Raw genomic sequence first — 12,944 nt, forward strand, 5'->3', positions numbered from 1 at the left:
CACCTTTTTTGCTCATAGTCCCTAGCTTTTCAGACAGAGTTTGTCCGATGAAAAAAGGGAGCTTCGTTAAGGTTTTGTAACTTGCCCCCAGGAGCCCCCGTGAGCAGCAGCAGCAGTAGGATGGGGGGCAAGTGGAAGGACAGTGGTAGCGATACTGACAGAGGGCATCGCTTGGCACCCCTTCACTGCCACCTTCACTGTTGATTATATCCCTTTGCTCAGGCTTCACGATAAGCCTGACAGGTGCTGCCATTTCTCCCCTCATTTCACGGACGAGGACGTGAGATGCGAGCCAGTAAGCGGCAGCGCCCTGTCGGGGCCCGGGTCTGCCTGACCCCCAAAGCCCACGCCCCTTGCACTCTATGTAACGAGACGATTCTCGGTGAAAAAATGAAACTTTTAAACTCAGTGTGTCCATGTGTGTTTTTAAACAGAACCTGTATTAAGTTAGGTCCAAACAGTTTAATAAGCATTTAAAGTCTTAAACACTTAGCAGCATTTTGGAAAAAAATAGTACTCGTAAACTAGAAAAACAAATTTTATTTTCTTTCTTAACTAACCGCAGTTGCTTGCCAATGGTAAGTATGTGTGCGTCATTCTCAAACCTTGAAATTAGATTAGATGCTGCTACCCTTACTTCCTGTTTCACACGGGTTTTCTGGAGGTACTTGTTTTTATCCCAACAGCCTCCACCACTTCAGTTTCACAGAGACGAACATGGGGCGGCCCCGCAGACTAGCATGTTGTGTGGTGCCAGGAGATGTTAGGTACTGCTGTGTTTCCCTGACTTTTAAAATACCCCGCAGTATTCACCGCAGCACCCCGGGGCTCCTCAGCACGGTTCTGGAGCCACTGGCTTAACTGCTTCCATCCCAGATGCCCAGGGAGGCGTGCGGCCCGCCGCCATAGTTCCATGCTCTGCTGACTTTGGACGTGCAGTCAAGTACATGAGTGTCTGATAAGTACAGTAAAGTTCAGTCAGATTTTCACTGTTGGGAACAACGAAGATTTGAAAAAAATTGTTCAGCCACTCTTGATGACAATCTTCATTTATTCCTACGAAACTAAAAATTTGAGGGATAAACATACTCAGTTGATTATACTATAGAATGATGTTCTGTTGATATATAATGGCTACTAGTAATTTTATTTCATTTAAGATTTAAAATTACATTAATCTATTCTAAACATTTTTGTAGTGTTTTCTTCTATTTTTCTACTCTAATAAGTGTCTTTACTATGTGCTTCACCTCTTTCAGTGGAGAAGGATGGAAACCGTCATACAAGAGAGACTCACTTCAACAATTTGTATAGTATGGTGCACTACTGTGAAAATATAACAGAATGCAGGAGAATACAGCTTTTGGCTTACTTTGGTGAAAATGGATTTAATCCTGATTTTTGTAAGAAATACCCAGATGTTTCTTGTGATAATTGCTGTAAAACCAAGGTAAAATGAGAAAGTTTTAAATTCTTTGTAATTCAGGAAATTGCTAGGACTTCGTTTTTTCTTTCTTAATTTAGCCAAGTTAGGTTACCGTACGTGGGCCCTCGGGGACTGAACTGGGGAAGGTGGCTTCTTCCCCATAGTAATTTGGAATGGAAACATTTAGTATTAATTCTGTGGAATAGTTTTCAAATTAGAAGCCTATGAAAAGTTTACTGGACCTGTCCAAAATGCTAAGGTTATAGATGTGTACCAAAGGTTACAGAATATTTTAGAAATATCGTTAATCTGTAGATAACCCAAAAAGATGTGACATGTACAAGTAGAATATTTAAATCAAATTCCAATTTATATTGGAAGAACTCTTTTTCAAAAGAGTTATACTAACTAGTGGACCGTGCATTTGAATCAGGTCAATTACGTTATTCTATAAATTGGTTATTTAAAACCTATGAAGAATGAATAGCAGTAGCTTCTAGATGAGTTTGCTATTGTCTGTCCTAAAAATAACTGTGAGAAGTTGTTAAATTCATTCATCAGGTACTTTATTTGACCTATCATGGTGATTCTGTTTGTTTGTTTGTTTTTTAACGTTTATTAATTTTTTGAGACAGAGAGACAGAGCATGAACGGGGGAGGGTCAGAGAGAGAGGGAGACACAGAATCGGAAACAGGCTCCAGGCTCTGAGCTGTCAGCACAGGGCCCGACGCGGGGCTCGAACTTACGGAGCGCGAGATCGTGACCCGAGCCGAAGTCGGACGCTCAACCGACAGAGCCACCCAGGCGCCCCGGTGATTCTGTGTTTTAATGTCTCTGTACTTAACAGAGCATTTTCACATTATTTGAAACGTTGGTGGGCTCCCGGGTGGCTCAGTCGGTTGAGCGTCCAACTTCGGCTCGGGTCACGATCTCGTGCTTCACGAGAGCCAGCCCCCGCGTCGGGCTCTGTGCTGACAGCTCGGAGCCCGGAGCCTGCTTGGGATTCTGTGTCTCCCTCTCTTCGCTGCCCCTCCCCTCACTTACGCTCTGTCTCTGTCTCTCAAAAATGAATAAACGTTAAAAAAATTTAAAAAAACAAAAAAAAGAAACGTCTGCAAGGTGCTAGGGATTCACACATGAACATGGTGTGGGCCATAGACTGGAGGGGGACAGACAGACATGGATTCACAGAACCGTGATACCAGGTGAAGAATAAAGTAGTTACAAAGATGTGCAGCGCTGGCCAGAGCAGAGGGTGATGTACCCTCCCTTGGGGTGGAATCGTGGATCGGCGGCCATCCCCCACCCCCCCCGCCGCCCCTGCCTCAGCCTGCCCCCAGCCGTCCCCTGTAGATGCTGCCAATCACTTCTCGTTTAGCAAGTATTTGTTGAGTGCCTGCTCTGGGTCAGGCGCTGTTCTAGGAGTTTGGGATGCATCGCTGAACAGGATATAAGCATCCTTGCCCTCGTGGGGCTTATGATCTAGCAGAGGGAAGCTGAATACAAAAGCGTAAGTGCGTGTCAAGCAGAGCAGTATAAGGAGTCAGGAGTAGCGGGTGGGGGGCACAATGCGGTATTGGGTAAGGTGGCCCAGGGAAGTCTTATTGCAAAGATGCAGTTCCCTGGATGTGGGCATTCTTGGCCCCAAGGTGGGGCGGGGGGGCATACCTGTGCATTGGGGGGCATAGTGGGGGAGCCCGTGTAGCTGAGCAGGGCCAAGAGTTAAGGGGAAAGGAAAAGGCAGGCCAGAGCAGTGAATGGAGGGCCGAGTAACTGGAGGCGTGGTGTGACCCTCCCCCCCCCCCCCCCCCCAGCCAGGACATTTGGGGCAGGACGTTTGGCAGAATGGATCAGTTAGGTTTATGGTATATCGAGTTAGGTGTGTCTGTTAACTGAGGAATTCTGGAAAGAGGCTTGTGGTACGTAGGGATTTGGGCATATAGGTGGTGTTCGAAGCCACGTGCGCAGATGAAATCTTCCGGGATTTAAGTTTAGACCGAAGAGAAGAAAACCAAACCTCTGAGCCCTGGGACATTAAGAGGTTAAGGAGAAGAGGAAGAGCAAGGAAAGGCGACCAAGAAAGAGAAGTAGCAAGGTCAGAGGAAAACCAAAAATACGCCCAGAAAGTGGTTCAGAAAGGAGGGTGTGCGAGCCACTCAAACCCTGCCGCTAAGCTAAGCAGGGAAGGGGCCAGGAAGACGCCACTGGATTTAGCGCCACGGGAATCGAGGCGGCTTGCATTTGTTTGACCGGTTTCAGTAGATGGGGGCAAAACTGGAGACGGTGAATATAGAGAACTCTTACCAGTTGTGCTTCAAGGATGAGCAGAGAAACGAAACAGCAGCTGGCAGGGGAAGCAGCCCGTGGCTGCACTGATAGGAATGCACCTGTCCGGGATGAAACGTTGACACGTGAGGAGAGAGGAGAGAACCGCTGGAGCAGTGTCCTTGAATAGACGGGGGTGGGGGGGGGGCGTCTAATGTGCAAGTCGAGAGATTGGCTTTAGGCAGGAACCTAGAGAATTCATCTGGAATAGCAGGAGGAAAGAGAAGGCCGTGCAGGACTGGCACCAGTGATCGATGTTGTGAAGGAATCTGCAAAAGCTCTCTTCCGGCTGCTTCAGTTTTCTCAGTGAAGAAGCAGGCAAGGTCGGCAGCGGCCAGGATAAGAGAGTGATTGAAGAGCAAGCAGAATGGGAAGTGGCCGGCTAGGACAGTTTGGCAAACTTTATCTTAAAGGGCCAGAGGAAATCCGTCAGGCTTTGTGCGCCTCGGTATCAGGGTCTCTGTCACGGGTACCCAGCTCTGCTCTCTTAGCCCAAAAGCAGACATAAACCATAAATACATCGATTTTCCATGGCTATGTTCCGGTAAAATTTGATTTACAGAAACCGGCATCCAGCTCGTAGGCCACAGTATGCCGACTCCTGCTCTAAGAGAGCAGAGGAGTGATAGACTGGGGATGTATGATGATCACCTGGCCGCGGTCAGGGTCCCCCTGAGCTCTGTGGCCATTTGCTGAAAGCGCAGACATTCAGCATGGTTGCATGTGTTTCTCCAGCCAAGTTCAGCTACTGAGGTACAGGCACGGAGTGGTGAAGAATTGGATCTACTGTCTGTCAAGCAGTGAATGTGATGAGGTGGCCTAAGGGCCAGGGAGTTGAAGTTATGTGGACCAGTAGTATTGTAATGACAGGTGTGGAATTTAGGCTGAGTCAAGAGATCGTCTGATGGGAACCCGTGGATGGGCAGGCCCGGTGGATTGTTAGGCTCAGAATGTACTAGATGGCGTGAGGTGGCAGTCGTAGAATGAAGGGGTTGCCGTTATTAGTGAGGCCAAGGTGGTGGGCATGACCGTGGACGTGAGCAGCTGGCACTCACAGAGGACAGGGTCACTAGGGCAGAGGAGATCAGGATGCCAGAGGCCAAGGTGTGGGGGATCATCTGTCTGCTGAGTCACCAAGAATCAAGGCAGGAATGGTGTGGGAGGGGAGGGCCAGGGCCATGTTTCATGACGGTCCCAGACAGAGCCTCAGAATCACCACTAATTTGTAGAATAAGACAAGAAACCTGTTTGTCTTGAGGTTGTTAGACTGCAGCAGATGAACAAGGGTTAGAAGGTAAGGGGGCTGCATAGACGGAGGCCAGGAGCATGATGCCACTTTTGAGAACAGCGGGTGGTTAGTACTGCGAGTTTACAGAGCCAGGATAGATGAAGCAGACAGGTCCTGTGGTAATGGGGGCTTAAAAAAGTAGGCCGCGTTGGGAGACCAGTGAGAAGGAAAGAGCAAACTGACGAGACCATTAAAAGGGTTGACTGTGCCATCAAAGCCCCAAAAGTGATCAGAGGTCACCATCCAAGTAAATGCCGGAGCACTGTTCTAGAAGGTATGAAGGGTTTGAAAAGAAGTAGACAACAGTCCCACCCACAGCATGCTATCGGGTAATTGAAAGATGAGAGGTATGTCTGTAACACAGCAATAAAACATACATAGTGGAGTGCTATTTGTTCTAGACACAGGGTCAGTGTAAGAACTTAGAAAAGAAAGAACACTTGGAACTTGGGTTTTGGTCTTGGTTTTGGTGTGGAAATGGTTTGTTGTGAGACTACCGTTGTTACTATTAAACCCTAGCAGTCTAGGTTATCATCTTAATTACACCGAAAGTAATCTCTTTTTATTCATAGGATTGTAAGACAAGAGATGTGACTGATGATGTAAAAGATATTGTAAGATTTGTTCAAGAACATAGTTCAGCACAAGGAACACGAAACAAGCCCCCTGCAGGTCCTTCTGGGAGATTTACTATGAATATGCTGGTCGACATTTTCTTGGGTAAGTTCTCTGTTTTATAGTTGCAGTTACAGCAGTTGAAATTGAACATCTACAGAAATCATCTCAAGTACGTGGAAAAAAATTTCTTTTGTCTGTCTTGTAGAACTTAAGGATTTCAGAATAAAACTTCTTGAGTAACAAAAGGAAATCAGCTTTTATGAATGATAACAATTATTTGTGTAGAATTTATATGTTACTAAGGTGAGGTTTTCACATTCAGAAAAGCAAGTAATAGGGCAAAGTGGGTACAGGGGATTAAGAGGTACAAACTTACAGTTAGAAAATGCAGATGTCACGGGAACAAGAAGCACAGCACAGGAAATATAGGCAATACTGTTGTAAAAACGTCGTGTGGTGTCAGTCGGTGTCATGGCGGGCGGAGCATAATGTGGATAGTTGTTGAATCACTATGTTGTACCCCCAAAACTGATATAACGTTGTATGTCAACGATACACCAATAAAAACAATAGGAATAATAAAAATAGATACAAAGAAAATATTAACGCATATACAACCTCATCTGAATGAATGGACTATAACTTGCTTGGAGAGTCGCCTGTTGAGTGACTCCCATTTCCGGACGGCAGCCTGGGCAGAAGTATCTGTCTTCTTTTTTTTGTTTGTTTTGAGGCCCTGTCAAAATAATAGTGTGGAAATAAAATGGGGATTTGATTCACAAGGGCATCGGTAACCAGAGAGAGCCCATCATCAGATTCAAGATTTTTCAAATCTTTTAGGGAACGAATGGAAGCATGTTGACAAGCGGAATGAAATACAATAAGCCACCGTGCAAAATTAATGAAGGAGAGAGTCTTAGACGAGGAGGGCTCTCAACCAGGCAGAACTCCCATTATCAGGAGGCCTCAGACTGAGTCTCCAGGTCCTGGGGGTGGGAGTGTAAGCAGAGGAGCCACAAACAGGAGGGGGCAGTTAAAGTCGGCCCACGAAAGAACTCCATCAAATGCCAGCCTGGAATTGATCCCAAAACAAAAATCAAGTACCCGAGGAATAGAAAGGCAGCTGAGTTAGGGGGCAGAGCCCCCAAGCGGCATTTGGGGACCACCCAGCCTAAAGCAAACCTGCAAACTGGATATCTCTGTTCACTGGAGGGATTTAGGGGGAAATAGATACAAAATAACGGGGGGCAAACCACTTCAGAAGTTTAACCTGATCCCTGAAGGTTAACTACAACTGGACAGTCAAAGGAGAAACCAAGTAAGTGTTTGACCCTGAGTACAGAGACAATTTACAAAATAAGTAGTAGCTTTAGGGAGAAGGGAGGGCAAACTCATAATTTAGTTTCTTCGCAAAGACTTAAGTAATATTAGAATTTACGGGAAAGAAACAAAGAATGAGAAAGAGCTATTAAAAACTCTAAGTGATTGACGTAGTAAATTTAGTGGAAATGTTGGAAGGTAAAGTCAAGAAAATCTTTTAAGACTTGAGCAAAAAGATATATGGAAAATATGAGAAAAAATATAGATCACTTCTTAGGAGATGTGAAGTCTGACAAAATTTTTGAAATAGAATTAGAAGGAATTATCAAATTTCCCTGAATGAAAGAGTAAAAAGCTTTCAGATTAAAATGTCCACCGAATGCCAAAGGAGATGCTTTATGAGATTTAAGAATACCAAGAGTATGGGGCACCTGAGTGGCTTAATCGGTTGAGCATCTGACTCTTGATTTCAGCTCAGATTAGGATCCTAGGGTCATGGGATCGAGTCCAGCATTGGACTCTACGCTGTGTATGGGGCCTGCTTGGGATTCTCTGTCTCTCTCTCTCTCTCTCTCTTCCGTCTCCTTCTCTCCCTCTCTCTCTTTCCCTCCCTCTGCCCCTCTCTCCCCAGCTTACTCACCCTCTAAAAATAAAACAAATCTTATTTAAAAAAAAAAAAAAAAAAGGATAAAAAGAATACCAAGAATAAAGTGATATTGGGGAAGAAAAACTTTTCCTCCACCCTGTTAGATTTAATGTTTGGGGGCCGGTGAATTAAACTGACAAAAGACAGATTTAATCAAAATGTGGCTCAAAGGGCCTATTAAAATTGGGGCTTAGGGGTGCCTGGGTGGCTCAGTTGGTTGAGCATCTGACTTTGGCTCAGGTCACCATCTCAGGGTTTGTGAGTTCGAGCCCCACATCAGGCTCACTGCTGTCAGCAGTCAGCATGGATCCCACTTCAGATCCTCTGTCCCCCTCTCTCTGCCCCTCCCCTGCTTCTCTCTCTCTCTCTCTCTCTCTCTCTCTCTCTCTCTCTCTCTCTCTCTCTCTCTCAGAAATATATAATCATTTTTAAAAATTGGAGCTTATATACCATCTTAATAGGGGAAGGGGAAGAGGGGAAAGGACACTTAAAGGAAAACAAATGTTGGGGGTGTTTTTGGAAAGATGAATGGGCCCTTAGAATAGAAGAGAGGGAGATAAGATAGTTTTGTGACAATGTTTAGGAGTGGTATGGAGGCTTCTCATCTCCAGTGATAAAAACCGGTCTTCTCTGGTTACTCCCAGGGAGAGAATTTATGACATTGGAGTTTTGGGGGGAGGTCTCTGCTTTTTACAGATAAGAGATTTCAGGAACTCAGATGCCTTCTGCTCAAGGTAATTTTTATGCCACAGTGGCATATTGTGGACCCCTTCAGAGATAATCCTGAAAACTGGAAAGAAAGAAACCAAAGCCAAACTGGCATCAGATTAATATCAGCAACCCTAGAGACTAGAAGGCAAAGAAGTGATACCATAAACAGGGAAGCTGACCCATGGGTCCAGAGGGAAGAAAGCCCAGATCCATAGCTGTGAAGCAGGTCCAATGAACAGTCTGTGCAGATTGTAAGAGAAAGTCAAGAAAAACAGGTCCCAAGCAGTGTAGAGAAGGAATAAGAAATGAAAATTTTTGAGAACAGTGAAGGACGCATATTATTTCTCAACAGAAAGAGAAAGGCACTTAGAAATTCCATGGGAAAGATTATGGAAAGAGAGCCAAGGTCAAATATAAAACAAAGGAAATTGTCACACGATTTTGAGTCATTGATAAAATGTACCAAAAAAATGATCCATTTGTCTGGATGCAGTAAACATTCTCCAGAGGGTTACACAGGAGTCAGGACTTTCTTAGTAGGGACGGAAACTTTGCTGACAACCTACAACAGTTAGAGGCAATGTACAGACTTCAACGTGTGGGGCGCAGGACAGGATGTGTTAATCTTGATGATATAAAAATATAAGTACAGTAAATAAAAGAAAGTACTTGGAATACTCGAGGTATTAATAACCTCCGAGGTAGAAGGTAGAGGGAGTAGCCAAAAGTTCTATCTAAAGTTAGAAAATAGGGGCGCCTAGCTGGCTCATTCGGTTGAGCAGAGTCCGACTTCGGCTCAGGTCACGATCTCACAGTCTGTGAGTTCGAGCCCCGCGTTGGGCTCTGTGCCAACAGCTCAGAACCTGGAACCTGCTTCAGATTCTGGGTCTCCCTCTCCCTCTACCCCTCCTCCGCTCATCCTCTGCCTCTCTCTGTCTCAAAAATAAATAAACATTAAAAAAAATTTTTTTTAATAAATAAAGTTAGAAAATAATCAATACATGAACCAATATTTATGTATAACTAGCCAAATCTGGGGCAAGGGAAAGTGAGAGGTAAACATGAGATACAGCTTTATCTTTCACAGTGGGGGTCAGCAGCTAAATTGTCAGGCAGTGGCTCTGGCTGGTGGCATGACAGCAAGAGTGAGGGTTGCCTGTGGAGGTTGCCACCAGAAGGGCTAAAAGCAAAAGCTACTTAAAACATGACTGCCTGGGGCGCCTGGGTGGCTCAGTCCAAAGAGCTCCAAATCGGGGTTGTGAGTTCAAGCCCCACACTGGGGGTAGAGATTACTAGGAAGGAAGGAAGGAAGGAAGGAAGGAAGGAAGGAAGGAAGGAAGGAAGGAAGGAAGGAAGGAAGGAAGGAAGAAACGAAGGAAGGAAGAAACGAAGGAAGGAAGAAACGAAGGAAGGAAGAAAGAAAGAAACGAAGGAAGGAAGGAAGAAAAAAGAAGGAGAAGAGAAGGAAAGGAAAGAAAAGAAAAAGAAAAGAAAAGAAAAAAAAAGAACAACACAAAACATGATTGCCTTCCAGAAGAGAAGAGGGGAGGGGAGGGAAGGGTGGGACAGAGGAATGCTGGTCTTCATTCTAAACCTTTCTGTACTATATTTTATTTTTCCCACATGTGTGCCTTACTTTAATTCAAAAACCAGATAAAGAGGGGCGCCTGGGTGGCGCAGTCGGTTAAGCGTCCGACTTCAGCCAGGTCACGATCTCGCGGTCCGTGAGTTCGAGCCCCGCGTCAGGCTCTGGGCTGATGGCTCGGAGCCTGGAGCCTGTTTCCGATTCTGTGTCTCCCTCTCTCTCTGCCCCTCCCCCGTTCATGCTCTGTCTCTCTCTGTCCCAAAAATAAATAAAAAACGTTGAAAAAAAAAAATTTAAAAAAAAAAAAAAAAAACCAGATAAAGCAATTAATAGGTGTATTTATTTTTTAAAGCATTAATAGCTGAGGGGCACCTGGGTGGCTCAGCGAGTTTAGCGTCCAGCTCCATCTCGGCTCAGGTCACGATCTTGCGGTTTGTGGAATCGGGCCCCACCTCGGGCTCTGCGCTGCTGACAGCAGGGAGCCTGCTTGGGATTCTCTCCCTCCCTCTCCCTCTGCCCCTCACTGACTCACGAGTGTGCACACATGCCAGAAAGGGAGGGAGGAAGGAAAGGAAGGAAGGGAGGAAGGAAGGGAGGGAGGGAGAGAGGGAGGAAGGAAGAGAGGAAGGAAGGGAGGAAGACATGACTAGCCTATAGGAAGGTGGTTTTCCTCATTTCCTCATTTGTTCCTTCTGAACGTGCTTGTTCCTCAGGACCAAAGCTGCTTTTCAGGCTGATCTTCTTTTTGTGGATTCTTGCCTTCTAGTTTGGGCCTCTTTCGGTGGGTCAGGAAGAACAAGGAGTTGCAGATAAAATAATTGATTTTTTTAATGTTTATTTATTTTTGAGAGAGACAGAAACAGAGTGCAAGCCGGGGAGGGGCAGAGAGAGGGAGACAGAACCTGAAGCAGGCTCAGGGCTCCGAGCTGTCAGCACAGAACCTGTCTCGGGGCTCGAACTGACAGACCCACAAGATCATGTCCTGAGCCAAAGTCAGATGCTTAAACAACTGAGCCACCCAGGTGCCCCCAAACTGCTAATATTTTAACATGTTTGTGTACAACCACTTACTTATCATACTGTACATATAATTTATATCACTTCTGTATCAGATATATAAGCATTTCTTAATTTTTCTTTTAAAGTAGTTTTTAGTAATATATATGTTGTCATATTGATAAAATGTATTTTTTAAGTAGTCTTATTTAAGGACATCTTTTTCTGTTGTACTTAAGGATGCAGTAAATGGTGTTTTAAGTACAGCTTCAGCTATATCTCTGCACCTTCCATGTAAATTCCTAGATTACTAAATCAAACGTTTTTCTGACATACTCAATTTCTCATTAACTCTTACATGTTATTAAGAAAGTTGTGTTTCACTTTGCTTTCTTTTTTTTTTCTTTAAATTTATTTATTTTTTTAATAACCTCTACACCTGGTGTAGGGCTCAAACTCACAGCCCTGAGATCAAGAGTCACATGCTTTTCCAACTGAGCCAGCCAGGTGCTTTCCTCCCTTCCCCCCTTTCAAAGCTTACTTATTTTTCCTGCTTCTTAGCTATCCCCAGCACTAGGGCTGGCCCATGTCACCCAGCCCACCGATACCAGAGCGGTGGTCTGATCTGCAGTGCGACATTTCAGGGATACAAAATCACCTGAAGAAAGAAAAACTTGAATCATTGAGTATATATGACCAGAAGCCATCTGACATTTACAGTGTAATTATTTGAAACTCTTAAAGTAGAGCTAAAGCTTTACAAAGTAACTGTTAATTCTGGTTATAATCAGTGTCACAAGACTTCTTAAGTAGATTGTTATAATAAAGTTGTGTTTACAGTGAAGACATTAATAATTACAGCAGATTGGATTCGAAACCCAGGACCCAGCCCAGTGCGGTGCTCTCAGCCAGAAGGAGGAGGAGGGAAGGGTGTAGGCTCGTGCCCTGATGTGCTTTTGTTTTACAGTTTGGGAAGGCTTCCTCTGTGAGGGTCACAAAAAATAGAGACTTAAATACTGGGATTGTAAGTGAGAAGTGCTTTCAGGACAGGACCAGAGACAGTATTTATAAAAATGATTGTCCACATTTTTTTGTAACTGGATCAGTAATGCACAGTTATCCTGATGTAGCACAGTGATACAAAGTGCTTAAAGTTTATGTAAACTCTCTCTGATTTCTTTGCTCTAATGTAATGTTATAAGCTATAAATGCCACAGCCTAAAACGATAAGCTTTATTTTGCTGCTGGTTTTGGCCAATGCAGATCATAAAAAGATGAGGAAAAGTACATATAACCATCGAAATTTTAGAGTTCTACTCAAATATTCCCATTTTATGGAAACGGGTGTTTATTTGTGCCATGGGTTTTCCTGTGGAAGAGATTACCTACCTCATTTATCCAGACTGTCACATAAATGACTTTTTCAGCCTCTCCTACTGGAGGCTTCTGACATACCTATATTTACTAATCTAACTTCTCGGGATTTCTTACCAGGGAGTAAGAGTGCAAAAATTCAGTCGGGGATATTTGGAAAGGGATCTACTTATTCACGACACAATGCCGAAAGACTTTTTAAAAAGTTGATACTTGACAAGATTTTGGATGAAGACTTATATATCAATGCCAATGACCAACCAATTGCCTATATGGTGCCAGGAAATAAAGCCGAAACTGTACTAAATGGGCATTTAAAGGTATGGTATTTTAAATGTTTATTTTACTTTATTACCTTACAGTGAGTGGGCAGAAAATATATTACCGCACATTAAAAGATCTTTTCCAAAGCTTATGGATGCTAAATTTCTATATGCTGTCCTATGTGAACGTATTCTGTTCCTCTTAACTTGGAAAGAGATCTTAAAATTGAACCCAAGTAATGTAGTACCTGTCAAAGTGAATTCGATGGGTTGTCCGATCTCTGAATCATCCTGTATTCGTTAGGTAAACATTTACTAAGAAGCCGTTCTGTGCTAGGTACTAGAGATGGACAGAGGAGAAGTGCTCAGCCCCTGTTCCCAAGGGGCCTCC

At 44.2% G+C, this 12,944-nt stretch overlaps 1 protein-coding gene across 4 annotated transcripts in view; it reads left to right on the forward strand.

Moving 5' to 3' along the window:
- Positions 1 to 12,944, forward strand: part of BLM (BLM RecQ like helicase) — an 88,936-nt gene that overhangs the window by 66,685 nt on the left and 9,307 nt on the right. For all 4 annotated transcript variants that reach the window (XM_058736499.1, XM_058736501.1, XM_058736500.1 and 1 more), the window contains 3 exons: positions 1,260 to 1,450; positions 5,613 to 5,760; positions 12,411 to 12,610. In XM_058736499.1, coding sequence (XP_058592482.1) covers positions 1,260 to 1,450; positions 5,613 to 5,760; positions 12,411 to 12,610 — 539 coding nt within the window. The remainder of the gene's footprint in view (positions 1 to 1,259; positions 1,451 to 5,612; positions 5,761 to 12,410; positions 12,611 to 12,944) is intronic.

This window comes from Neofelis nebulosa, chromosome 7 (genome assembly GCF_028018385.1).
Source record: "Neofelis nebulosa isolate mNeoNeb1 chromosome 7, mNeoNeb1.pri, whole genome shotgun sequence".
Lineage (NCBI taxonomy): Eukaryota > Metazoa > Chordata > Mammalia > Carnivora > Felidae > Neofelis > Neofelis nebulosa.